This window comes from Colossoma macropomum, unplaced genomic scaffold, assembly GCF_904425465.1.
Source record: "Colossoma macropomum unplaced genomic scaffold, Colossoma_macropomum, whole genome shotgun sequence".
Taxonomy (NCBI): Eukaryota; Metazoa; Chordata; class Actinopteri; order Characiformes; family Serrasalmidae; genus Colossoma; species Colossoma macropomum.
This window is the reverse complement of record NW_023494799.1, coordinates 30040184-30067898: the sequence shown is the minus strand read 5'-3', so window position 1 is coordinate 30067898 and position 27715 is coordinate 30040184. Positions and strand designations below refer to the sequence as shown.

At 41.7% G+C, this 27715-nt stretch overlaps 1 protein-coding gene across 6 annotated transcripts in view; it reads right to left on the bottom strand.

The window, feature by feature from the left end:
* The window catches only part of dot1l (DOT1-like histone H3K79 methyltransferase), a 29836-nt gene extending 4226 nt beyond the window's left edge, over window positions 1–25610 (bottom strand). The window contains exons 1-27 of one of the 6 annotated variants that reach the window (XM_036586186.1): window positions 25161–25610; window positions 19369–19412; window positions 19202–19276; window positions 18884–18947; window positions 18521–18749; window positions 16210–16304; window positions 15687–15749; window positions 14085–14140; window positions 13744–13823; window positions 13449–13517; window positions 13251–13357; window positions 13023–13064; window positions 12734–12826; window positions 12271–12502; window positions 10751–10864; window positions 10231–10322; window positions 9835–9948; window positions 9517–9654; window positions 8944–9069; window positions 8159–8589; window positions 7966–8074; window positions 7678–7824; window positions 7481–7562; window positions 6033–6598; window positions 5377–5582; window positions 5204–5256; window positions 4468–5067 (exon numbers count right to left, since the gene is read on the bottom strand). In XM_036586186.1, the coding sequence (XP_036442079.1) occupies window positions 4468–5067; window positions 5204–5256; window positions 5377–5582; window positions 6033–6598; window positions 7481–7562; window positions 7678–7824; window positions 7966–8074; window positions 8159–8589; window positions 8944–9069; window positions 9517–9654; window positions 9835–9948; window positions 10231–10322; window positions 10751–10864; window positions 12271–12502; window positions 12734–12826; window positions 13023–13064; window positions 13251–13357; window positions 13449–13517; window positions 13744–13823; window positions 14085–14140; window positions 15687–15749; window positions 16210–16304; window positions 18521–18749; window positions 18884–18947; window positions 19202–19276; window positions 19369–19412; window positions 25161–25241 (4108 nt within the window). In that variant the 5' untranslated portion in view covers window positions 25242–25610. Of the gene's footprint in view, window positions 1–4467; window positions 5068–5203; window positions 5257–5376; window positions 5583–6032; window positions 6599–7480; window positions 7563–7677; window positions 7825–7965; window positions 8075–8158; window positions 8590–8943; window positions 9070–9516; window positions 9655–9834; window positions 9949–10230; window positions 10323–10750; window positions 10865–12270; window positions 12503–12733; window positions 12827–13022; window positions 13065–13250; window positions 13358–13448; window positions 13518–13743; window positions 13824–14084; window positions 14141–15686; window positions 15750–16209; window positions 16305–18520; window positions 18750–18883; window positions 18948–19201; window positions 19277–19368; window positions 19413–20908; window positions 21083–24472; window positions 25097–25160 lie in introns of those variants that run through there. The other 5 variants (XM_036586188.1, XM_036586190.1, XM_036586189.1 and 2 more) reach the window with 5 other exon arrangements.
* Window positions 25611–27715: the final 2105 nt, after the last annotated feature.

Sequence of the window (27715 nt, the reverse complement as noted above, 5' to 3'; positions counted from 1 at the left end):
TTACAGCCCTGATTTAAACAAAAGTAAACTGAGGATTCTGTATGTGTGGCACTGGAGAGTGGGAGATCGCTAGCTTCCCAGGCTAGCTGTTTTAGCAGCTGGCTAGCTTGAAGCAGCGCTCTGTCACTCGCACAGCATGGCCGAATTCATGTTACTGTAGAACAAGACAAAAAAGTGTTTCGGTTTAAACGTACCTAAAAGGAGAACTCTTGTTTGTCTAGCGTGAGAGAATCACACTGCAGTTAATGCTTTTGCACAGCAAGCGTCAGATGTATTGCGATTCACCCCTCAAACTACTATGATAGAATAGAGAAATCCAGTCGTCTGCTAGCTGCTGTTTTAATAGTGATGTGCTCTGACGTGGATGTGGTAGGAGTGACGGCAGCAAGGCGGTGTGACCCATCATTGATGTGCCGAGCCAGCTAATGTTTACTGTTCGTATTAAGCTAATGTTGTTGAGAAACTAAACAGTTTAGCACTTGTAACCAGATAGCCCAGCACTCACCACCAGACAGCTAAAATAATGTTTTCTTTCTTAAATTATGAATATTCCAAAAATTGTGGCTGTGCTTTTACCAGCTGGTAAAAACAGCTCACCAGAAACTCTCTCCCACTATCCCAAGACAGATTTGTGTCATATTCTGACCAAAAAGGATACTTTAAAAATGGCAATTAACCACCGCAGCCTTAAAACTTGTGTGTGTGTGTGTGTGTGTGTATATATATATATATATATATATATATATATATATATATATATATATATATATATATATCGACTGATATAAAATTTTTTATCATGATAAAACTTTTGACCATATCGCCCAGCTGTAGCTGCAAGAAAGTGAAAACTAGGGGAGATATTAATTTTTGACAAGATTCTTGATTTGGATAAAAATGATTTTATAATTTAATTACTTTGAAACATTCAGCAATAACTACTTGAATTGAATGAACATGAATTCATGCTGTAAATTATCCATTGGGTTTCTTGGATGTTCAGTACAAACTGCAACCCAATTCAGTGAAAAAGTAAACAACTGATGAGGCACAGGGTGCACATGTAAAGAATTGCAAAAATGATGAAAAAATGGCCAAACCTCAAAAAATTCATAACTAAAAAAAGTACTTGGGAGTATAACTATAAGATGTTGCCTGTTTTTTCAGATGCATTTTTTCAAGAAAATCCATTACATGAAATGGGAGGGCAAGGTTGGTATAGAATGACCCACACATGTACACACAAATATATACAGTGCCCTCCAGATATTGGCACCCCTGGTAAACATGACCAAAACAGGCTGTTTATTTATAAAAAAAAAAACCAAAAAACAAAACCCTCTCTTCATCGCTTATCCTTTTAATCCTTCATTCAAAATATTACCAGAATTATTACTGTTACCTGCATGTGCTGCAATTGTTGCCACCCCTTCATTTAATACTTTGCACAGCCTCCCTTCGCAAAGCTGAGTCTTCTCCTAAAATGCTTAATGAGGCTGGAGAACACATGGCAAAAGATCTGAAAGCATTCCTCATACAGATTCTCCAAATCAATCAGATTTTGATGCCCACACTGTGGACTCTCTTCAGCTCATCCCGCAGGTGTTCTATGGGGTTTAATTCAGGGGACTGCATTGGCCATGGCAAAATCTTAATTCTGTGGTCAGACAACCATTCTCGTGTTGATTTTAAGTTGTTCTTTGGATCACTGTCCTGCTGCAAGATGAAAACTATGGTCCAGCTTAGGCTTCCTGGCTGAGGCAGTGAGGTTTTGATTTTATTTCTGCTGGTACTTGACAGTCTGTGATACCGTGTACCCAAATAAATTGTCCAGGGCCTTTGGAAGAAGAACAGAACCACATCATAGATTCACTATACATCACAGTGGACGAGAGCGGTACTTTTCTGCATGGCTTCCTTTGCGCCCACTCTGGTGTTCGTTGCAAAAACCCCTATTTCAGTCTCATCTGACCATAAAACACGGTCCCACTGAAAATGTCAGTAACACCTGGCAAACTGTAGCCTCTTGAGTCTGTTGGTCCTTGACAGCAGAGGCCTCCTTTTGGCAACCCTCCAAACAACTTCTTGTTATATAGGTGATGTTCCTTTGTAGTTTGGAAGATGTTCTGACCTAAATAATTTCTGCAATTCCCATCTGTGATCCTTGGAGATTCTTTGTCCACTCTAACTATCCTCGCCAATGCGTGTGGGGTCAGTATAGACATACGTCCTCTACTCAACAGATTAACATCTCCAGTTTTTATAAACTTCTTATAGCTGAGAGATGACTAAGGGCATTTGGCCTGTGTTTCATCTCATATGTTCCCTAGTGAAGAATTTCTAGAGGTGCCAACAAAGCACACAAAGATTTTCAAGGTTGGATTTTTGCTCATATTTTGAATAAAAGATCAAAAGGATAAGCAATTAAAAATGTTTTTTATAGCTCATTTTGCTCATGATTACCAGGGATACCAATATTTGTGGAGAACACTACACACACACACACACACACACACACACACACACACACACACATATATACACACACACACATACACATACACATATATATATATATATATATATACACACACACACATATATATACATATATATATATATATATATATATATATATATATATATATAGTGTGCATATGATTGTGCATATAGTGAGTATATACACATACGTATATAATGAGCAAGAGAGAGAGCAATTCACCATCAGCTGAAATGTCATGACCGTGACGCATCTAATCCCACAATTAGACTGAGCATACAAAAGCAAAGCAACATACCTTGTTCAGCCAGAGACAGCAGCTGGGAGAGGTACAATGCAGCAGCTTCCCTTTTATAAATATCCCTACGCTTCTCTCCTTGCCCCCCCTCCTTCCCCAGCTCATGCCGGCTCCTATCTGGGACGGGCACTGGGGACCTGCGAGGCGGCGTAGGACGCCTGCATACCCAGAGTCCTCCAGGAAGTCACACCCCCACCTCCGCTACTGCTACCTCCACTACTACTGCTGCTGGGTGCAGCTGGAGGGGGCAGGTGAGGCTGGTAGTGGACGGTGAAGGGCCGGGAGGAGGTGGAGGAGAGGGAGGAGGCAGTGGGAGTGGCTGTGGCACAAGCGGCGGAAGCAGGGGAGGTGCCTGAATTGGAGGAGGCGGAAGGGGCGGCTCGCAGCGTCTGGAGGGAGGCGGACTGCTGTCTCTCCGAACGCGGCGGGGAGGGCTGGGGAGGGGCGGAGGACGAGGAAGAGGAGGAAACATTGAGGAGGGGGGGAGGGGGAGGCAGCGAGAGCGTAGGAGGGGAAGGAGCGTGCAGGACGGTCTGCGTGCGGCCATGCTGCGTCTGCGGAGGGGGGAAGACGGAGGAGCCCGAGGCCAGGAATGAGGGTGCTCCTGAGGCTTTGCCATCTGGATGCCTCTGCTGGGAGGAAGAGAGACTGAGCAGAGAGCCGAGCGCCCCAGGGCTGACCAGCGTGGCCCCAGACTGCTGAGAGGAGACTGAAGAAGGCACCATGTGGTGAAAGATCCCTGCGGACACAAAGCGAGAGAGACAGAGAGAGACAGAGAGAGATAGAGATATGTGGTGGATAGATAAATGAGAGAGAGATGGAGTAGACAGAGAGAGAGAGAGAGTAGACAGACAGAGATACATGGGAGGGAGGGAGGGAGGGAGGGAGAGAGAGAGAGAGAGAGAGAGAGAGAGAGAGAGAGAGAGAGAGAGAGAGAGAGAGAGAGAGAGAGTAGACAGAAAGAAAGGGAGACAGAGAGAGAATGGGGGCTGAGCCAGGTTGTGCATAGCAGCAAGCAAGTCAGACAAAGCACACAAAGCAATAAGGCATTCCACTGCTGACCCAACACAGTTGAACACAACATGAATTTAAGTATCTGTCTCAATCAAGCAGACAAGCCTGACCTGGACAGAAATCTATTTGCCTTCAAAGAACTGGGTTGCCAGAGGAATGTCTCAACACCACAAACAAGATGTGCAAATATGATACCAACACTCTTAGAAAAAAATAAGTGACAGCTGCCTTGAAGTCCAGAACTCACGTATCATGGGTTTCTAACTAATGAAACAACTAAAAGTCAAACAAGAATCAGAAAAATTTTGATAAATTTTTTATTTAACGGTCTTCAAGGTATCAAGGTATGCCAAAAGTCTCAGGAATTGTTTCATTTTTGCGGATATAGCCTTGAAGGCATTACTCTTCTTCTTTTGCAGAACTCTTCTTCTGCAAAAAATTGGTTGCCTTTTAGGGCCATTTTCTAAGGGTGCGCAACTTTAGACTGTGCACAGTCAGCTAGTGGTTGAGCAGCACACAAAGCAGCATGGGGGAAGCCAGGCAGGGCAGCAGCACTGGGCTCACACTTACCTTAAACACTCCAAAACGGCCTGCCAAACTCAACACAAACAGACCCAAAAGAGGCATGAGAAAAACACGGGATGGAACAACTCACCACCTGCAGCACCCCCTGCCAGTCCGGCACTGGAAAAGCTGCCCAGCGCTGAGTGGCCATTGACCAATCGTGTAGCTCCGCTGGTGGCTGGGCTGGAAGTCTGTGTTCCGAAGAAGGACTGCAAGACTGAGGCTCCGCCCAGAGGGAAGTACTGTCCCACAGAGGAGGCAGAAGAAACTGTGTTGGCTCCACCCACTTTTCCACTCAGGATGCCACCGCTGGTCGCAGCAGAGATGAAGAGGTTCTGGCTGGCCAATCCGCTCACAGCCTTCAGCTCCCACTCCCGGGGTTTCTGTTTCTGCTGCTGCCTCTCAGATAGTGCTGTTGAGCGACCACCTGCTTCCGAGCCCAGGAAGGCCTTCGGGTTCCCATAAGACTCACTCCGCTCCCGCTCTGCCCTCCTCTGCTGCTTCTGGTCTGAGTCAGAATCTGTTCCTCCCCCAGCGCCACGGGACATGCCAAAAGGAGAGCCTCCTTGCCGGAGGTCAGGTGGAGTAGGCTTGGGGTCGGAGATAGGTGAGAAGGTGGACTTCCATTTGCTGGAAGAGGAGGAGACCTCGCTGCTCACACTGCTGGCCCCAGATTTACGGCCCTGAGAACCTATAGGAGGCATGCCAGATATAACATTATGTACTTACACTGAATATAAAAAGCACTTGAAATCTGTTCCTAAAACCTACATTCGGTTTCACTTATTTTTTTTTTTTTTAATTAAACAAATACTTATGCGCCTTACCCCTATCACCATCTCGGCTCTCGAGGGAAATTGTTGCGATTTTCCTTTCAATTCTAAAGAAAAAACAAATAGATTAGGGCAGAACAGCTACTTCAGAGATGAGAGAACGAAGCTTTAGCAAACAGACGGCTTGTAAGAGCAAGACTGCAGTTCAAAAATGAGCTTCCCCTCACCGCGAGGAGCTGCTGTCTGCAGGGTAGCCAGCATCCTCGTCCTCCGAGCTGGGGGTGGAAGAGTAGCGGCTAGAGCCGTTGAGCTCGAGGGGGCGCTCCCTCTTCAGGATTGGTGGTTGATCCAGGTCTGCTTCACGTGGGCTGCGGCCCGAATGCTCCGGAGACGAGATGGCTGCAATCTCCAGGGGCTGATTAATGTTGTTCACCTGAGGTTAAAATGAGATTTATTAATTAATGAGCCCAAGGTGAAGCTTCACAAAGAAAATCTAACCAAGAAGCTTACATACAAAGAAGTCAGGTCTTCTGGTACAAAAGCCACAAGTTATGGAAATTAGGGATGGGCATTTCAGGCAAAATTACTATTCGTCAAGGCATTTGAAAAACTGAATAGTTATTCAGGAAGATGAACTTGCTGACATGCTCTGGGTGCAGTTGAGAGCACATACATCCTACACAGATTTAGCATACATTAGCATTCTAGGTGAGCTTATTTTCATACAAAATCCAAAATCTGAGATTGTATATTGCTGCCAAATATTCAGATTGTCTAAACGCCTGATTTACCATTTTCCCTTTCAAACTCTTCCCTAATAAAAATATCACTAATACCAAACCTACTACCACCATTTTCATACCCTAACTTGTTGACCACTTACCATGGTGTTGATATTTAGGGGGGAACCAGAAGTGTGAGGGGCACAACCCAGGCCAGGAAACGACCTCCTCTTGGGAGAGCCGCTTCCTGGAGGAACCCCAGAGGAGCTGCGCTTCCGACGACCTCTCTTGCGGCCCTCCTGACCGTGGGAGCCTGGAGAGTGGTGGTGGTGATGGTGGTGGTGGTGGTGGTGATGATGGCTGCCGTGGTGGTGCGGCTTGGATGATCCATGGTGCAGCCGGGAGCCTCCAGCAGAGGAGGAGCATGAAGAGGATGAAGAGGAGGAGGAAGAAAAGAAGATGCGACGGCGGGCCTCACTGTCCAGAAGCTCAGTGTCTGATTCGGGACCCTGGCGCTCAGGGCCCTCCTCAGGAGGGAGGCGGGGAGGCCTGTCTGCATACTGCAGGACTCCTCCAGTGCCCAGGGGAGGGCTGAGACCAGGGCCACGGGACTGGGGGCCCAGCAGAGGGGTACTGTGGGGTGGTGGGGATGGAGCGTCACAGTCCTGATCTCCTGTCAGCATGGCAGAGTGGGAACCATTCACCAACCCTGAGTGGGAAGAGTACCCTGAAAGAGACACACACATCAGCAGCAGCACCTGTTAGCTACAGTATTCACCTCGTAGTCTAGATTGGGCAGGGCAGCACACTAGTAATAAATGAAAGTGTAACATTCAGTGCTCATGTACATTTTTAGCATCAGTATTCAAATACTGGGTATTCATCACATTGCATCGTGGGAAGAGACAAAGAAATGATACAGGACAGCACTTTAGTGAAACAGGTATGTTTTTGTAATTTAACAGTCTTGCACATCATTTAACTGAGCTACTGCATTTAGTAGTTGCACTATTTTAATGAGTAATTCCAGTTTATCATTTTTAATGATATAGTGACATTCAGTAAAGTTTTTGCAGTGCATTCAATGTTCTAATTTGTTTCTGTATTATCTTTACTAACATACACACAACTAACTGTTAGGGTTACCGTATTTCTCAAATTTAAGTGAGGTCTGCAAAATCTTTTTTGTGAGTAAGCTCAACTTACACTGTTTTGCTGACCTAAATGAGATGCAGTACTAAAAATATAAACTAGGAGAACTTTTGACTGCACTAAATTAAGAAAATTACACATAAGAAAGCTATGCAAAAACTTGACCTGACCTAATTTCTTTCACACTGCAATTCTTTTTTTCTTCTACTACCAGAAAAGTCTTAAAATAGATGTTAGGCAGTTCAGAGTATGTCTAATTCCTCTTTTACTATAAGGAGGCATTAAACTGTAAGATGAGGCCTAAAGATAAGGTTGAAGAGATTAAACTACATTTTAGAGGCATTAATTGAGAATAGTCCAATAACCAAATTATGCAAATCAACAGTTGACCTGACTTAATTCGTTTTTCCACAGCCAAAGTCTTACGGAAGTCAGAACACACATTCCCAAAACATACCTGAGTTAGGTGTCAGAGGCTGTTTGCTGTTGCTCTGCCCCGCTGACTGCTCTCTACTGGACACAGGACTGGGAGTGTTCCTCTGCCATAATGTATATTAAGAAGTGACAGTTAAGAACAAACAGCATTCTCTTGGAAGAAATACTATAATACCATGGAAGAAGAAGAGAAAGAATAAATAAATAAACCACACATACCAGTCTCTCAGCTCGACTTGGCAGCACTACACTGGCCAATGGGATGCTGACAGGAAGCTTGTTGGGGTGCACAGTGCTAAGAGGAATGCTAATTGGGAGACTAGTGATATTGTCACCTGGACCTGCTGGGCTCTTCTCCTTACTCATCTAAGACAGAGAGACAAGAGAGCACACAAACACTTATTAAATACATACAAGACTGGACACTTTACCAGATTCTTGAAAGCTAATACACAATTCTATACTACCACAAAAGAACGCATACAATCAGTACTAAGCGTCAGTTACCCTCTCTGCACTCTTGGGTGTGGTTATTTGTTGATTATCAGATGCACTGGGGGAGGGGCAACCCTGTTTTAGACTTAAGGTAGGAGATGAAACAACACCAACATCACCCCTGAAAGGCAAAACAACAAACTTAATGATTATATATTATTAACCCAACAGTCAGAGCCTAGTGAAAACAGAACAACAGACTGACCTGTGGATGGACCCAAGTGATCTGAACTGGCCTGCGGATGGGTCCTGGTTCAGATGCCTGCGCAGGGCGATCTTGGCTGGAGAAAAACGAGTGTAGTCAGGCAGCGGCTGCCCCACCTGTCTGCCCCGGGAGTCCGGGGTGGGTGGCACAATCTCGTGGTCAGGCGAGATGGGCAGGTAGCGGGACAGGAGCTCATTCTTGCCGCTGCTGCTGCCCCGCTCGTAGCTGGGAGAGGCTGTGCCGTTAATTGACAGCTCAGGGCTGAGGCCGTTGAGGCCAGCAAGTTTTGGGGTATCGGAGTCCAGAGGGGGGCGCGGCTCCAGACTTGGAAGGCTCTTGCGGTAGGGCGAGTCCTCACAGGGGCTGTAAGAGGATTTGAGTTGCAGCAACTCCTGCTGTCTCTGGCTCTTCTCCAGCTCCACGATGCTGATCTGAAAAGAGAAAGAAAGGGGCAGTGTTAGACATTAGAGAGAAAACTAGCAGCTGCCCTTATTGTAAAAATCTGTTTGACAAGTGGTTGCTTCCTTCATGGTGAAAGAAAAGAACAGACTATCAATCCTGACATCTCCTGTAACGTACTGCAACAACTGGTATAATAATCATGTACTCTTTTTTGTAAACCAACTTTACTGACTGTCAACTAATCATCCCCGCCCTGTCGAATGTCAGTAAAAATATTTTTTTTCGAAAACTATACATACTCTGCCATTACAACTGGCAGTCAGTACTGCTGTTTGGTTACTGATTTAAACATTTTTGTTAATGCATGCAAGTCTGTGAGGTACCTGAAGCTCCAGACAGTGGCGCTGTTTCTCAGAAATCTGCCTGCGAAGGGCTGCTTTCTCTTTCAACAGAGTCTCCAGACACAAAGAGCCCCAGTCCAACTTCAACTCCTCACAGCGAGCCTTCAGCTGCATGGGACAAGATAGCATTGGCTAAAACAGCGCAGACAATATGCAAGTTCACCAATTTTGTAAGACTGCAGACTCCACTGGATTCTAAATTGTTAATGAGGAATTGCAAACCAGTGGAAAAATGTAATCAAAACAGCATTTTGCACTGTCCTAATTTTTTCCATAATTTGCTATATATTAAAAAGACATTTTTAAGTGCTATGAATGGCCTGTCTTATTCTGACAAAATGACATTTGTTGGATCACATAAAAGCTTCAATCTGTCAGAAAACACACAGAAACACTCACCTAACCTAAGGTTAGTCAAGATGTTCACAGCACCCAACTGGGTAAAGAGCTTATTTGCATATAGCAGTCAGTACTGTAGAGCCCTAGAACTCATACAGCACTAAGGGTCATCACCCAGAGAGCAATTCTGAAGAAATTCATGTCACTGGGGCTTACCAACATCAGGCTCTGGTCCTTCAACTCAGCCATGTCCCTCTCCAGTTGCTTGGTCTGCTCCCTCAGTTGCATGTTGTGGGCTGTGATCTCTTTCTGAGCCTGCACCAGGTCCTCCACAGTCACTGCCTTCACTCCCAGCTGCAAGGGGGTCAATATGGGGATGTCACTAAGCTAACAGTCAAACAGGTCACACTATCTGAGAGCTTTGGTTGTTTTAGTTGTCAAATCGACAAGAGCTTCGGGTTTTATTGTCACATATGTTCAGATTTCAGGAGCTCATTCTGGTCTGCCCATTTACACACCCATGCGCATACTCACACACAGTCTTACCTCCTCCAGTTTGGACTGGAAAAGGTCTTTGATCCTCTCTTTGTGAGCATGGCAAGCATTCATCAGCTGCTGGGCTTGACCTGACAATTCAGTGTGTCTGAGCTATAAGGGGTGTGTATGTGTGCAAAGAAAAGAAAGAGAAAAACATAAGTTAATGCTAATACACTGCCAAAACACTTTTATAACAAGGCCAACAGTTTAAGCAAATGTTACATTTGCATACAACAGAAAAGAAACTATAGAAAAAGCTAATTCAAAATGTTAATGAAAACAGAGTATAAGATCTTCATTAAAAATAGGGAAAAAGTAAAGAAACCTAAAAAGTAAATGTGCACAACAGGGCCACAAATCCAGACTGGAAATGTGAAATGTGAAGTACTGTACCCTCTCTTGCTCCAGAGCTTGCTCTATGTTTGTGCGGTACTGTGGTGTCTTCATATAAGCCATGAACTGCAGGTACTGGACTTTGATGTTATCTGTGGTGAAAAAGATCAATAACTGTTAGCTGTCTCACCAACACTCATACTGCCATCAAATTGCAGGTATGAAACCAGTTTGGTACAAACTAGAGCTGGGCATTATTTTTCGATATCATGATGAATTACTTCACAATGTATCACAATCTGAGGAGATCATGGATACCATCAATGCACAAAAATCAAACAAGTTTGACTGCAAAAAAAGTGCAATTAGTCCTGTTTATTTCAATCTAACCCAGGGCAGTATGTGAGATATTGAATACCAATTATTATACAGAATTTGAGAGTATTTTTAATAAAATATGGCACTACTTGGTCTTTTCCAAGCAGTGGGATATTTCATTTTTGCCATAAATATGTACGCATGTATGTAATAGCTGAGAATTCCTAGTCAAACTAAACTGCTTCAGTGTTAGGATGCTTACCAAGCAGAGTCTGCAGGCCAGGCGGCGCAGAACCAAGTAGGAGCTGGCTCGCTGTGTAATGCTGCACTTTGGGAGGTAGCTGGTAGAAGGGGCTTTGAGGTGACCTGTATCCATCTAGGGGGAGCAACAACAACAACAACTGCAGTGTCACCTAAGCACAAAACAACACTATTACATGTGAAACGCTAGTACATACTGTGAACTAATCTTCAAAGTGTAAAATGTAGGCAGACCATTTGTGCTATCAGGAAGGGATTGCGCTTAGTCAATATACTTCATATCAAACTTTGGAACTACCATGCAGTGATAAACTCTGTATGCAACATCCATTCAAAAATTTTCAACCAGTAGTAGTTGTTTTCTTCCTTTCTGCTTTGCAATGCAGCAGGGACCACATCTATCTACATGTTGCTGAAAAACATTTTTTTCTTTTTATTTGCATTTTGGCTTCCCAGCCACATGTGAACGCCGTTTTCGCAAAATGAAAATGATGGCTTTTGAAAATGCTCTCCATGGTGGATATTGTTTATTGTTTTTGTGTGGACCAGCAAAACACATCTTTTGAAAAGGATGACATCATTCCATTATCTTGCGCATGTCTGTAGCAGTTTTTATTTACAGAGCATGCAAAACTATGTACGAAATATGACCGACTACTGGGTTGTTTCTGTGCACTCAGCAATTTACGAGTCATTTGGGCGTTGACAACATAACTGAAATTGTCTTCACTTTTTCATTAAACCCTAATTTGGAGGCGTCAGAACATACTGTGCTTAGTTCTTGTAACTGCAGTATCACCTAGAATGCTGATATTTAAACACCTCAGTATTTCTTAAAAGACTTTATAAAATCTAACTAAAGTCAGATTCAAAATAAATCCTAACTCCATGATTTAACTGGGGTGAAAGGCCAGAAAAACGTTGCCTGCCTCATCAAGACTGTGTAGACATTTCATAGATGGTGTCATAGCCATGGCAACGTAAACAACCCCATGGCAAGCAGTAGGTTTGCTTCCGCTTTTTAAAACTTATTTGCAAGCGAAAACCGGACTCTGAATTTCTGAGATTCCGAATTATGGAAGGCTGCAGGCCTGCAAGTCAACATCTATAGTGTCTGCAACACAGCTGTCAAATTGTTAAATCTCCGCTTTAGCTTTGTGTGTTCTTCTTGAGGTGCATGACATCAAATCTTGTTGGATATTATCTTCCTCTTTGATAGATAATAATGGCATGTCGTGAGTGATTTTGAGCGTTTTTCTCATGTAGAGATTTTCAAAAACAATGCTGTGGACAATTTTTTGGAAAACGGAGGGAGAACTACGTTTTTTAAATATACGGATGTGTGTGGATCAGGCCTCAGTATGCATGTTGGATTTTTTTAATTTACTCAACTTTAGCAGTAAATACTAAATTCTGCAAGCTCAAAATACGATTAAAATTAGTCTCCAGCATACAGTTAGGATAGGGCAAAGACTGGGTACAGCCAGGCTAAGGCAGATGATGTGACTGGTCCACACTCACCCTGAGGAGGGGCTGCTGAGAGTGTCTTGGCATGTAGCAGTTCCAAAGCGCTCTGGCTTTTCTTGGTCTTGCGCTCAGCAGCCGCTGCCGCCGCTGCCGATGCCTTCTTAGGCCGCCCACGTTTCTTGTTGCCCAGCTTGCGGCCCTTGGCCAGTAGCTTGGCACGACGGGGTTTAGGAGACGGCTTCACAGGTACCAGCGGAACTGAGCTCTCTTCCTCACCACCGGAGTCCTGATTGAAGGAAGAGAGTGGGAGGCATTTTCCTTTTGGGCATGTATTTTTTGAGCAAGCAATACAGTGTGTTCCAAAGCTAAAAATAGCACACGTTCAGCCCTTTTGGGCTGTGGGCTGAGGCATTCATTCAGATATGCCATTCAAAAACTCAAAGTCGGCCTTTGCTGGTACAGTCACAATAGTGCAATTCTTTTGAAGACTGAAATGAGCCAAGATGTGCAGAATTACCCTGTGCTCCTTCGGCTTGGTCGGAGTGGTGGTGTTGCTCTTATTCTCCTTGGTGTCCTTCTGCTGACGTCGTCTTGCTGCCTCCTGCTCCTCCTGCAGCCATAACAAGGAGGGGAAAAAGGAGATTGCAAATTTATCATTAATAAAACTGATAAGTGTGGCCTAATACTTTCTCTATTTTTAAAGAACAACTGCTTTGCAATGATTCAACACAATTATCTCGAATGGTCTGCAATGATTTAACATTGATTAGCATTTAACAAGACTGCATAACAGACTTTGCACTTACCCTGAGTTTAGGATTTTTGAGACTAGAAAAATAGTTTTCAAGCTGTGAAAAAAGAAAAGCAATTGCTTAGAAAGTAACAGGCATGCATTTATTGCTTAAATAATGCTGACCTATCATATAAATATTAAACATAACAGTTTGTTTTACTCATTGGCAGCAGATTACTGTTTGCAGCAAAGGTGTAACAGCATTACACACTTTTTTGGGTGTACACAAAAAAGCACTCACTATGGTACGGTCTATTGTATGGAGATAGTAGGAAACTGGCTTCCCCGTCCACGACACTGAGCCTCTCAGTGGAGACAGTTCAACAACACGCATTATCGTGGCAATATCTGTACAACAGAACGACAAACAGCAGTTACAATGAAGCCAAGTAAAAATGAAGCTATAATGAATCAAGATGCCCGCAAACCTAAAACTTACCACTCAAGTTTCGACTATTTATTCTAAAATTGAGAGGTGCAAAAGGTTTTGAGGATACAATTTTTCCACCTAAAAGAGAGCAGATAGACATCAAGTCAACTGTTGTCTGTTGTACTTAAAACTAACAAAACTAAAACAAACAAGCCAAAAAATCTGAAACACTATTTTATTAACTTTTACCAGTTTAATCGTTGCTTTACTGGGACTACTAAGCACTTAGATAGCTAGCTAAGTGTTTGCTACTATGCTTTATTTAAATGTTATAAAAAACTATATGAAGATCACATGTACAAACCTTCCTTCATGTTGGCAAATCTTTCCTTCAGCTGGTGATCTACTTCTGGACCAAAGGCAAAGTTATTCACAAAAATAACACTGCAAGAGAACATATACAATTACTACCAATCACATTCTATTACATATTTTATTACACAGCTGTAAATTAATCTTTTTCTACATAGGAATGACATTAATGAATTCAAAAGAAATTAAAGCAGGTAATCTTTATGAGTTCCCTGCAAGTATTTTAACGTATCTGCACAAAACTGGCGATGATGAAATTATGCTTACAAACCATGCAATAAGTTTAATATATGAATAAACATCTGATCAACGATAAACTAACATAAGCTGTACCTTGTGTTGGCTATCCTTTCCTTCCAGTCTTCAGAAAGGAAATCTCCTCTCTCCAGCTATGGAACAATAAATCAAAATCAATGAACACAACAAAGTGCCCCGTGATGCCACTGACTGCATGTTTACATGCAGTCATACTGCGTTTAGATTTAATTCATACTCTACCGAATGAGCCCTCCAGGCCACAAGCACCAAGCTCTAATGGAGGATTCTAACTGAGCACATTTTCACCAGGACTTCGAAACATCTAAAAATTCCGAATGAACCACAATTTAACTATTAACAGTAAATAGAATAGCAGAGGTCTGCACTGTGTGGGACATTTACCGTGCTGTGCGCAGGAGCCAATGTGAGTAGCCTAAATAAATTAGAACAGTCCCTAAATCTATATCTATATTATATATATATATAAATAAATAAATCGTGTATATTGTATGATTTAGTGATAGTGATAACAAAATCATAACAACAATATAACAAAATGAATGAAGTAATTTTCATTTTTTCAATGTTCAATTTTGATTTCATTTCATCACGTGAACAATTTTTTTTTTCGGCTTCTTTCATACACAATACTGAAATCCAATGCAATGTGACCTCTGTCTAAATAGACTTTTCCATCAACGCAACTCATCTTCATAACAAGGGAAGTTATGGGTTAAACTTCACATCTTTTGTTTTGGAGGACACACAAGACAAGCGCTGGCAATGTAAACAAATAAGCATTGCACCTTCTTACGACAACAATTAAACTAACAACTATGTAAAATCACATTTACTGCAAAGACATTTTGGGAGGAAAAAGTCAAAGTGTGAGTCAAAGGAGTCCACACACAGATCAGGCATCTTTATCCTGTATATCACCATTATGACACATACCACCACTTGCGTCACTTCTTTTTTTATGACGAGGAAAGGAAAGAAAAAAAAAACAAAAAACACCAAAAAAAAACTCTGCTTCCTTTTTCTGCTTGATCAGATTTCACAATTAAAACGAGCACAGAAAATTCACTTTTGACACTGTAAAATTTGTTCAATGTGGTCATTTTAGTTTCTGCCATTTGTCCTTGTAGGGTAAAGCAGCAGCTCATACAGCTCACTTCATCACGAGAAAGGAACCCATTATCCTTAAGGAAAGGTAGACGACGACATGCTGGGTTGGTTCTTTGCTCTTTTGTGCATGTGGGTCAATCCAGCAGCACAATCTGGTCAGTCTGACGTCAGATATAGGTCACATCGAAAGGTAATGTGAACGACCAAACGGATTTGGGGCCACTTTTACCTGCAATCTGAATGTAGCCTATGTTTTTTACAGATATGCTCAATTACAACATCATTATCATCATCATCATCATCATCATCATCTAAGCCTCAGACAACCTGCCCTTTCCTCCACCGAATCTAATAAGCATTTGGGTTGGATTCAGGGGCAAATGACTTGTGGTGGATTCCAAATGTCTGCAAATCTGTTTTACCACATGCTACTGCATCAGCTCAGCATGTTGGGGGGGGGGACAAAAAAAAAAAAACTTGCCAGTATGTTAGGTTATTACCACTAATAATAGGTGCACATAAAAGCAGCTGACCCTTCCTATAACTTACCGTATACTCCCCATGTTTTTTCCCATACCACTTCATCCACCTCTTGAATTCTCGGTCCATTGCCTGCAGCCAAAGCAAAAATAAATAAATAAAAAAAAAAAAAATACAATTAATGTATTTTATTACATATTCAAATACACTTACATACTCAATCTATACAATCAGTTCTGTATGTATTCATGTGTGCTTTTACTGAGAATACGCCCTCTACATCTTGACTTCACTACACCTAGCAAGGTACTGCTGCAAGGCTTTGTACCCCTCTAGCTGACACTTAGCATTGAGCATTGTGGCCTTGTGCTCATGAGCAGCTGCTCCACAGTGTCCTATTCTATTGGTAAAGCTTTCTATGGAGACTATACAAGCTGTGTATGCGCAGCTAAACGCATGTGTCAGTAATGGATGCACTTTAAAGCAAAACTAATTGGAAGGGGTGTCAGTATACTGTTGCACGTAGTTTACATCAAGATGATTTTGCACATCAGGTACATTTAAATGTGTACAGAAATAAACAGTGTTGTACCTCTGCATACGTAGCTGGAATTTCAGCCTTCTCAACACCATAGTAATGCTTACAGTTAGTGGCTGCAGCAACCTGCAGGACTACTTGACCAACACCTGCAATTCAAGAAAAGACAACAGTCAGTAACCTGTAATCAAAGTATGAAACATGCAAATGGAAGAAAAAGCTAAACAGAGCCCTCACTAAGAGCACATTCACACCCACACGCCCAGCCTACAACCATATGGACAGAGATGATGCCTTCACACTGACACATATGCACACTCAAAGTGTGAATGAGTAAATGACACCACGTCTGTTTAAACTGGGTGAAATAACAATCATTGTTTCGCTGGCAAGAGTTGCTACATTAACAACATACATACCAGTACATACAAACAGAAGGGAGAAAAAAAAAAAAACAAACACACAATACCAGTTTTATTACTCACTGTACTTACGTGATATAAAGATGAAGGGAACAGACTAGTGCGATTCAATGTCTGTAATATAGCTAGTTTTATCACGTTTTCTCAGACATACAAGAGCAACACTTCACAGAACTGAACACAGTTTGTTCACAGCTAAAGGGCAGCACCTTATCAGTTTATGTCACATACTAAACAACGTTTGCAAAGGTATAAGCATGAACCAAGCGAACTATTCTTGTATAAATATTTATACATTTCTATGCTTTATGGAATTCTGTAATTGTGATAGGTTCATGTAAGCTTCATTTCCACTGTAGAGCCAAATTGTTCTCTGCAATTCCGTGCTGGTGTGGATTTGTGAGACTGGTTAGTTTTTTTTTCCCCCCATCTGCTGTGCTGCTAAATCAGAACCAGGAAATACTGAAGAAAACTACCCAAAAAGAGTGGCTGACTGCTAATAGCCTAATACCTACACACACACAAACACACACGTTTGATTCCAGCTGTCACTCCGACACCAACTGCTCGGCATGTACTGTGGTTGGAAGCGTTTACTGGGCTTAACCCAGCAGGTTACAGCTTAAAATCCGAATCGGAATCACTTTATTTTGCCAAGTATGTTAAACATACAAGGCATTTGTCTCGGTGAGTGCACACATGTATGACATGGAACATACTGAACAGACCAGACACAGGCTTGTTATTGTCTAAAACACTATAGAACAAGTTTGATTTCGACTTTGTCACTTCAACACCAATCAGTCAACTACACTTGTGATAGCAGAGCACCATTTAGGCAAACTGAGCCTGTATTGGGTTAATCACGTCTCACTAGCTAAGCTAGATAGGAGCGAGGCGTCGGTTAGCATTAGCTTAGCTAGAAGGCTACAGATCCAAACACCTCAGAGCAGGTTTAATATCGGGTTATTGTCCCTCCAACACCAACCGCTCACTTTCGCTTCCTCAAATTTTAGTCATTATCATCTGAACTTGTGTCAGTAAAGCTTTTGTTTGTCAGTATCAAACCTGTTCTGTGGTGAGCAGGGCTGGCAGCATGCTAGCTAAGCTAATATTAACCAACTACTCTCTCCTGGTTAGCAGCGCTGTTTAACATAGAAATTGTTGCCAGATTTAAGGTCTGATATTCGCTGAACGGTGGACTTAAAATCACACACTGCTCTGACTTATTTGGTATCCGTGGGAGCGAACTGAAGCTATTTGTTTTCGGTTTTAAAATAATACATGTGGCACAATACTGACATAAACGTACAACAAATCAGCAAACATCTATGTTGTTACGTCGTCCCGCCAAACGGTTCTGTGGCCCTGAACACAGTTAGATAACAGTGTCGATATAACCACACTGAGCCTGATTTTTAAGCGTTCTGTATCAAACCATATCCATGTTGTCATACCACTGGGTTACCCGCCATGCTTGGAACCGTGTGGCCTTTCAGTGAAAAAGAGGCCTGTGTCAATGTACAGAGCTCTAGCAATGCTGAGACATACAACAGCGTGTTTGGTGGAAGTCGATTTCATTTTATTTTTTCTTTAAAGTACGCTGCCAGTTTTAATCCTTATGCTGTCTTATCATGCCAATTCCACATCGTGCGCACCACTACAGAAGGTTATATATTGTTGCAATAATGCCTTCCAGTGCGTCCCACCAGACGATCTTCCTGTAATGGCAGCCGTATGGGCGGCAGCCACAGCAGCAGAGCCAGTAAAGGCGAGGACATCATAAGTCTGTTATAGATTATTCTGTTGTTAACCAAATTAAACAGGTAAATAGGAAGTCACGGGGTACTGAATTATAACACTACAGTAAAATGAAAGAGTACTTGTCAATTACCACCCTGACCGGTTACTCAGACTACTTTTGTTAAAGCAAGGACACTGACCACTGCCCAGGTCCACAAAGGTATCATCCTCCATCATCTCGATTTCATCTATGATCTGAGCCACCAAGTCAAAGGAGGTCTCTCCGTACACCTCTGGGGAAAAGGGCTCGTAGTTGTTGAGTTTCTCTGGATCAGTGACGGAGTGGTTGTAGACCTGCTGCAGGATGTGGCGTAGCAGGCCATTGGAAGGCCTCTTATTCAGCTTCATGGGCTGAGTGGTCCCTTTCCACTGTAATCAAAAATATAGAAAGCTTGATCAGTCAGGTTATCTACAAGCAGCTGAGTCATTAGACTGTTACCATCTTTATTTGCCATCTGTATAACTGAAAGTAATGTAATCATTCTTAGCATGAGTCAACTCACCAGCTGGTGAATGCTGTCAATGGCTCTGTTGTACTTGTCACATAGTCTCTGCATACTCTCAAAACTGCAACAGAACTTAGGTATTAATTTTCATATGTGCATGTCTTTAAAATCACAGGTCAGTTTCCCAGCCCTAGACTAAGCCCAAAGTCACTGAAGAAACGGTCTTTGAAGAAAACAGTGGATTAATGTTCTCTCTTATATTTTTGGAAAGCTACTGACTGTTAAATTGTCATACTCCATCAGCAACACCTAAACGACACTCAAGCTCTAACCAGTGATTATAATCATCTACACTCCCTAGGGATAAGAAAATACCTCTTGGTGTCATAGTCGATGAGCACGTAGTTCTCCATGGCCAGTTTAAGGTCTGGTATCTCCTCACACACCCATCTACATCAAAAAAAGAGCCACGTTTAAACAAGTTTAACGTTGACAACCCCCATCTCAGTCACCTATCACTGCAGAGTCAGAGTGAGACTTACCGAATGGTTTCAATGATTTCATGTGCAGCATCATGATGTTTGTCCTATAAAGAGAGAAAAAAAACAGAGAAGTGGTAAATAAGTGGCAACTGAAACTGACACAAAAGTCAACAGCAAAGACAGACAACACAGTAAGGTCAAAGAGCATAACTAGCATGAGTAAACAAAGCAAAGTTTTCACAATTGTTTTGGGCAAAACTGCTACATTTATATATGATGTGTGTGCAAGATGAATCCATAGCTTTAAGGTTGAAGTTCTTGCTAGCTAAATAAATAAATAAATAAATAAATGCATGCTGCCCGTAATTAGCGAAACAGCTTTTATCAACCATTTGACACTCACGAGTGTTGGTTTCAAGAAAACCAGCTTTCAAAATGTTGTACCACAAATGTTAAAACATTTCCAACAAGTTTGTCTTTTCCTGCCTTTTGCAATTTGTTTTCATCCAACATATTATTCCATTAATGCAACAATGAAAATGCTTCTCAAGCAAAGCATGGCTCTTCAGCCAGTACATTTCAGCTTCATAGTACTACTGTAGCCTGATTTATGACATTACAATTTACATAGAATAATGTTTTAATGATAATCAGTCTCTACTGTCTTCTGGCTCATGACTTCATTATTATTTTTATTATCTCTACTACGGATGCATTGTGGGCTGATGCCGATAGCAAATATTTTTCCATGGACATATCTGCCAGTGCTGGTAAATAAACGTTTATAAAACGTAGAAGTCAGGACTAAATCTATCTGAATTAGCACTGTGAAGAAATGTAATGTTTATTCAAGGAGGGATACAAATAGGGCTCAACCATCTGGGGAAAATATCTAACTGTGATTTTTCTCAACAATACTGTGAGTGTGCTGATTATTTTCTGTAAATTAAAGTCCATGCCTGCTTTTCTGGCCAAGAAGACCAGAATATCCACTTTTTTTGGCTTAAGCTTTGAATGCTGAAAGCAATGCTCCAGTCTGCCAGTTGTGGTTGTGCTGTTAGGTACATCCCACATGGGCATTTCACTGCCTCTGAGTTTACAAGACCTGTGTTATTAGGTTAAACTTCCCCATGTAAAACTTTCAACGTTGTTTAGAATGCAGGCTATAATACAAACTGCAGCTCTTGCGATTTTAAAATTGCAAACTGTGATTTTGATATAAAATAATTAATCTTTCAGGTCTAGTTCCAAATGAGGTAAAATTAATAAAATAATTTTTTTTTTTTTAGCACAGTAGCCCTGGGTCACCTAAAAAGTCTACTCTTACAGATAACAATAAATATGTTGTCAAATATCGGTTCGAAATATCGATCAATATAAATATATATGCAGACATACACTTTAAACATTATGATTCCAATATTATTATGCATCATTAATGTTTGTACTTTTTATTTCATATTATTAATGATTTACATATGGTGTCTAAAGTTCAGATACATTTTAAATACTGACTTGAAAGGTGCTTAAAATACTATTATTATTACTGTTATTATTACTACCATCTAAAAATGGCACTGCCACAGCAGGGCATGCGGACCTGCATGGCTGCATCCAAGCCACAGCAGTCCTGCCACTGGCTGACCCAGTGACCCACTTTCAGTCAGCAGGGGCTTGAGAGGACTCGTGTCTGCCTGAGTGTGCCGCTGCTGGGCCCAAAAGCCTCTCCAGACTCCACCTCATTCGGCACGGAGCCGCTTTCCCGCTCTGAATACACCCCGCCCTATGTACACTCTTCCTCCTCCGCAATTATGATCCCTGCTCCACCTCTGTGCGATGAAGGACGAGTGCTTAAGACTCAGCACAAATGAAATACAAAAAGGTTCACTGTGAAATAAGGCAACCTGTGATGAATGGTAAAGTTAGGCAGAGCCAGAGGACAGCGGGTACACTCACGAGCAGAGCGCGTAGGAGGGGGAGTGTGTGCGCAAGAGGAGGGGGCGGTGTTCCTGTGGGCTCGCACACACGGCACGGCAACACCAGCGCAGGGGCTAAAAATAACACTGGCTGAGGCACGTTATGAGACTCTGAATGCGAGAGAGCAAGAGAAATCGTCACGGACAGCTCTCGTCACAGCCCACCGTCGTGAGCAGTGGAGCAAGTCCATGACTCACTCACGCACACTCTTACGTGATCACCTTCTGCTTCCACAGTATGACTCATGGGAAGGTGTGGGGGGAAAACACACCTCTCTTACTACACATGCCTCGATGATTATTTATCACTATGTCGAGCAGATGACCTCATGTAACTTCCGATGTTCTTCAGCGCTGGGGGAAATTTGCTGTTCTTTTTGAGAACACACCACTAGGAGTGGGTGATATGGCAAAAATTTTACATTATGATATTTCACAGGGTTTGTGAACAAGTCGGAAGAGACAAAACAGAAAACTGGAAAAGAAACACCTTTTTTACTGTTTACAGGCAGGGACACAACAATGTATTGTGACACTGCAATACTGCAATGTAAAAGTGTGAATATGTGCTTTGTGGAGAATGGACATTCTATTAATTAGGCATCGAATGCAACTGCTTTGCTTGAGCACCAGAGTTGCAAACAAACAACACCTATTAACCTTTTTTTGCTCGAAATAGTGTGAATATTGAATCGTTAACCCAGTACTGAATCATGGGCCAAGTATATTGTTACATGCCTATTTATAGGCTCTTTATAATTGGTCTAAACCTTTTTATAATACATGCTGTTGTCCACTGTTGTAAAAGTATTGATGATACCCATAATTTACTCAGAAAAACACAAATTTTGACAGCAATGACATACCAATACATTGACCACCCCTCCACACAAGTTACTTAGAGAGAGCCATCAAACTATGTGAGGTCACTTCAAACCAGAGTGTCTGCTTAAAACGTTTGTTTGAAAATACTAGTCAAGCAACTCCTGCAGAAGCAGCACAAACAAGGTGTTCCATCACATGGAAGCACTTATGGGTGATTTTTAGCCTCCAGATGTTCTTCCTCCCTCTGTCACACAGTATCACACTGTTATCCGGCTGTACTTTTGATACAGTTACCACAGCATAATGACTGCTACTACGCCCCAACCCAGAGGTGAAAGGTGCTAGTGTACAGCAACAGTTCCCTGGTAGAGATGAGTAAGACGCTTTTGTTTGTGTCACAACATGAGATGGTGAGGTATAATGACAGACGGGCAGCTGCTGGTTGAGTTGCTCTGCTAACAGTAACACAGAGGAACAATTCATCCAGCCCGGGAGAAAATAAAAATGAGTCACATGATTACTAAATTCTATCTAGTCTTCCACAAATAAGCAGATCATTTGGTGCTGTGTAGAATTCTATGAGCAAGAGCTACAAGAGTTACTGAGTAACAAGAAAAACGAGGCAAGGATCAAAGTATTTTGATCTTATCGACTAAGTTCACCCCTCCCAGTCCTGCTGGAATACATGTGGGGAAAGAGGGAATGAAGAGAGTTCTACGGTCTTTTCAAGATTTAGTGATAAAAATGCAAAAGGCTTAAATGTTGACATGCAAACCTTCTTTTACAGAAAATCAGCCATTCCAAAACAAAGGATCATAAGGCTTAACAACTTGAGCACATCTGTACAACTCTATTCATCCAACATCAGCCTTCACAGAGGGCTGAAACATGTCTCACAATGGGTGCGGCAGTGCTTATCAACCAAATTCATGGAGCAGAGTCATTTGAGGTGAATTGAGACTCCGTAGGCCTGTAGATGAGGTCATCTTTCATACTGAGCTAGCAAAGTGTGTAAGTGACAAATTATATAATGGTGTTCCTTGGGGGCGTTTTTCTGTGATGCAGGTGAGAATGGAGTTCAAATAGTTTTCAGAAGAAAAAAATTTGAATTCAGAGAAAGCCGCATTCACGTTTTCTAAGTAGAACCCCTTTGATGGAAGTCATTACGTTTGCTGTCAAAGAGTGGGGGAACACAACTGAAACCCTGTAGTCTCTGTGGAAACCACATGCTGCGTTCTGCCTCCATTTCCGTCTGCAGCTCAGATGTTGAGTGGCACTCGATGGTCATGTTAACAGGACGAACATTCAACAACAGTATGAACATGAGAAAGCTTTGTGGCTGGGGAAAAAATGAGGAATGGGAGGAAAAGTGTAACAGCCTAAAAGTAAAAAAACAGCCCAAATGCTCATGCTTTGGTCAAAACATACTTTGGACTTACGACAATGCAATCACACAAATCTGAATATTGTTTTCCTGTTCTCTCTGATGGTTGAGCTTTTATACCACTGCAAAGAGAGCAGGGAATGATTAAGGCGAAAAAATCTGTGGAATGCTGTCCTGCCCACAGCCAACAACCCAACTGTACACAATGTCACTGGTGCTACTCATACTATGGAACTCAAGCATTGTGAGTACAGTACACAAGCTGTGGCTTTTCGTTGCCTTCTTGTAAGAAGCGACCTAAGGTAGGTCGTTTCCACAAGTCATGCCTCACATGATGGCACAGTTCTCTAACCATAAAGTTCCTCTCTAGACCAGACGGACTATTAACTCATTTGTCTACCATTTTCTTACGCACAAACTTTCAACAACTGCAAAAGAAAATCTGTCGTGATCTTGAGACTAACATGTAGTGCTGCTGCATGCCCAGACTCGATGGCTACACACAAAACATCTGATGTTTATTGCGTTTACGGACCTGAAATTGGTCCCACGATGATCGTTCAACTAAGATAACAAAGAGTGAGTTACATAGAAAGCAAGCGTGAAGAGGTCCATCAAAAACAAGGACAACAACAAAAACCTCTAGCTGTCAGACTGATAACGAAATCCACACACAATGTCGACCTCACAGGGGCAATACTATGCCCGACTGCACCAGCTGACCCGGGTCGTCTGCCTTTTGTTCACGAAGCTAAATGTAAAACCTGGGAAAAAAAATCACGGACAATTTGAAACAACGCCAGACAAATATAGGCTGGCTGTTTTCTAACCTTGCATACCTAATCTATATTAGACCGTTGACAAAGCAACTGCTCAGCTTAGCTCGTTTTGCTATCCCCAGCTAGATCCGTCTGCAATGTTGTCGTACAGTCACAGCTCGCACTGAGCGGAATAATAAGCTAGCTACGTTAGCACTCACCGCATATGAACCCAAGCTCGTTCAGAAGGAGTTAAACGTTCATAAACAAGCCAACACTCGTTTCCAAGACATGCTAACAGCCAACAAAAAGTACCAAACGTTATCGTTTCTGTTAGAAAAGCCGCCATGTCAGGCTTGATAGTAGCGACCGTTAATGCCAGCTAGCGTTAGCTGCTCCACACAGTAGTTGTGATGGCCAACTAGGTCAGTTCGCTACTACACTACACTGCAATAACATTAGAGGGGGTGAGCCGTGGCTGTTTTTATCAAGACAAAATTAGACATACATCCGAGGCTACCCACATCCATAGATAAATAACGTCAATTGTCTAAAGAATGACTCTTGTTGCTAATTTTATAAATGAAACTGTTACTTTTGGACTCCAAATGTCCTTATAAGCACATTTTGGAGAACACAGCTTACACATATTTCGTTTGCCATTGATTGTTGAGAACCTTAACGTGTTTCAAACACTTTACCTCAGCGAACCGTCTAAGAAAAACCCTAGCGAGCCTTCAGTGACTAAACCAAACCCCAGCTGGAGGTAGGGTAACGTTAATGTTAGCTAGCAACCCGGCTAACGCGCTAATCTTGGCTGTCTAGCTCAAACCGCTTTCGCTTGCTGAACAACACTGACATAAATGTGAGTCAGAACTGAAGACGGTCGATTACGCTTTCAAAACTTACGTATACTGGCAGCGGCCACGGGTATCCCGCAGCTTCGGCTCCGGCCGGCGACTTCAGCTTCAGCTCCAGCTTCTCTCCCATTCTACTCTCGGCGGCGTTAGCTTGCTAGTGCAGTGGACGAGACAGTAAACTGTCTAGAATTTGAACATTTTGACAGAAAATATCCCAATACTCGACGAAATCCGAAAGGTCGAAAGTTACGGGAAGCTCATGAGTAATTAAAAAAAATGTACACAGTCTTGTTTACTCAGATTTAAATGAGATATTGCGGCTAATTTCTATAAAAACTGCTCATGCCGAGCGGCTGCTCCATCTCGGCGATACCGCCGCCATCTTGACCGGCGTGGAAAAAAAGAGAAGCCGCGAGTGTGGAAAAGGCTGTACCAAAACCAAAGGGACCAGCTATAAACCCGGGCTTGAGCCTGATAGAGAGGGGAGGCACCTTTTACAGATATAAAGCGGGGGATTACTTTTTTCAATTTTAACATTGGCCAGGCAGCGATGACACAAATCGATTGTGGTTTACTGACGAATAGTTCCCTGTGCCAATAACCGTTGAAGGAATGTACCATTCTCCCGTTCATAAATGCAGCTCAGCAAAAAAATTTGAATGTACCGGGAACTGAAGGACAATTTCCTACTGAATTCAAAAAGACGTAGAGCTGAGGGTGAGGCAGTGACATGGTGCGTGATAGTTATACTACTTCAGGGCAGCGAAACAAAAGGTTTAAAATTAGTGATTGACTTTAGGAAAGAGAAAGGAGAGATTTACTGTACTCTGTAATAATAAACTTTATAGCTAGATTCACTATATACTATAGTGACACTAATAAACACCAAATATCTACTGTGCTATCTATTAACACTAATAAACTCCATAGATTTACTATATTCTATAATAACACTAATAAACACCAAATATCTACTGTGCTATCTATTAACACTAATAAACTCTACAGATTTACTATATTCTATAATAACACTAATAAACACCAAATATCTACTGTGCTATCTATTAACACTAATAAACTCTACAGATTTACTATATTCTATAATAACACTAATAAACACCAAATATCTACTGTGCTATCTATTAACACTAATAAACTCCATAGATTTACTATATTCTATAATAACACTAATAAACACCAAATATCTACTGTGCTATTGAATAACACTTATAAACACCATAGATGTACTGTGCTATCGAAAAACACCTAGAAACATCATAGATGTACTGTGCTAATAACACTAATTAACACCATAGATATACTGTACTATCTAATAACACTAATAAACACCATAGATGTACTGTGCTATCTAATAACACTAATAAACATTAATGATCTACAGTGCTATCTAATAACACTTATAAACACCATAGATGTACTGTGCTATCTAATAACACTAATGAACACCACAGATGTACTGTGCTATCTAATAACACTAATGAACACCACAGATGTACTGTGCTATCTAATAACACGTATAAACACCATAGATGTACTGTACTATCAAATAACATTTATAAACACCACAGATGTACTGTGCTATCTAATAACACTAATAAACAGCATAGATGTACTGTGCTATCTAATAACACTAATGAACACCACAGATGTACTGTGCTATCTAATAACACGTATAAACACCATAGATGTACTGTACTATCAAATAACATTTATAAACACCATAGATGTACTGTGCTATCTAATAACACTAATAAACATTAATGATCTACAGTGCTATCAAATAACACTTATAAACACCACAGATGTACTGTGCTATCTAATAACACTAATAAACACCATAGATGTACTGTGCTATCTAATAACACTAATAAACACTAATGATCTACTGTACTCTCCAATAACACTAACACTATACAAATGTATTGTAAATGTATTATATATATACCTACTGGGCTATCTAACAACACTAAAACACCATACAGATGTATCGTACTCTGTATTAACACTAATAAACACCATGCAGATGTATTGTATTCACCCCCCAAGCAATGCCCAAACCTGCTCATTGGCGGGATCCTGACAGTTGATGAACAGGGTAAAGTGGGGCTAACAAATTTATCAGAGAACAGATGGACTACAATCAGTAACTGAAGATATACAATGTGAACCTATATGGAAAGTGGACCTAATAAAATGGTTGAATGGTCAGTAGTCTGTAGTCAGTGAATATAGATCTATTGTACTCTATAGTAATGCCAATAAACACTATATAGATCTACTGTACACTAACTGCTATTTTTGCCATATATTAGAGAAAACATTTTCATACAACCCCAAATCATACAAAGTTGGGATGGTATGTTAAATTAAAATTAAACTGTTCCAGTTGAAATTTTGTCCCAGTCTTCCTGCAAATAAGTTTTAAGGTGTACAACAGTGTGGGGTCTTCACTGTTGCATTTTGTGTTTTAAAATGAGCCATACATTCACTGTTGGGGACAGGTCAGGACTGCAGGCAGACCAGTCCGGCACACACACCCTCTTTTTTCACAGCCATGCCTTTCTACTGTGTGCAGAATGTGGT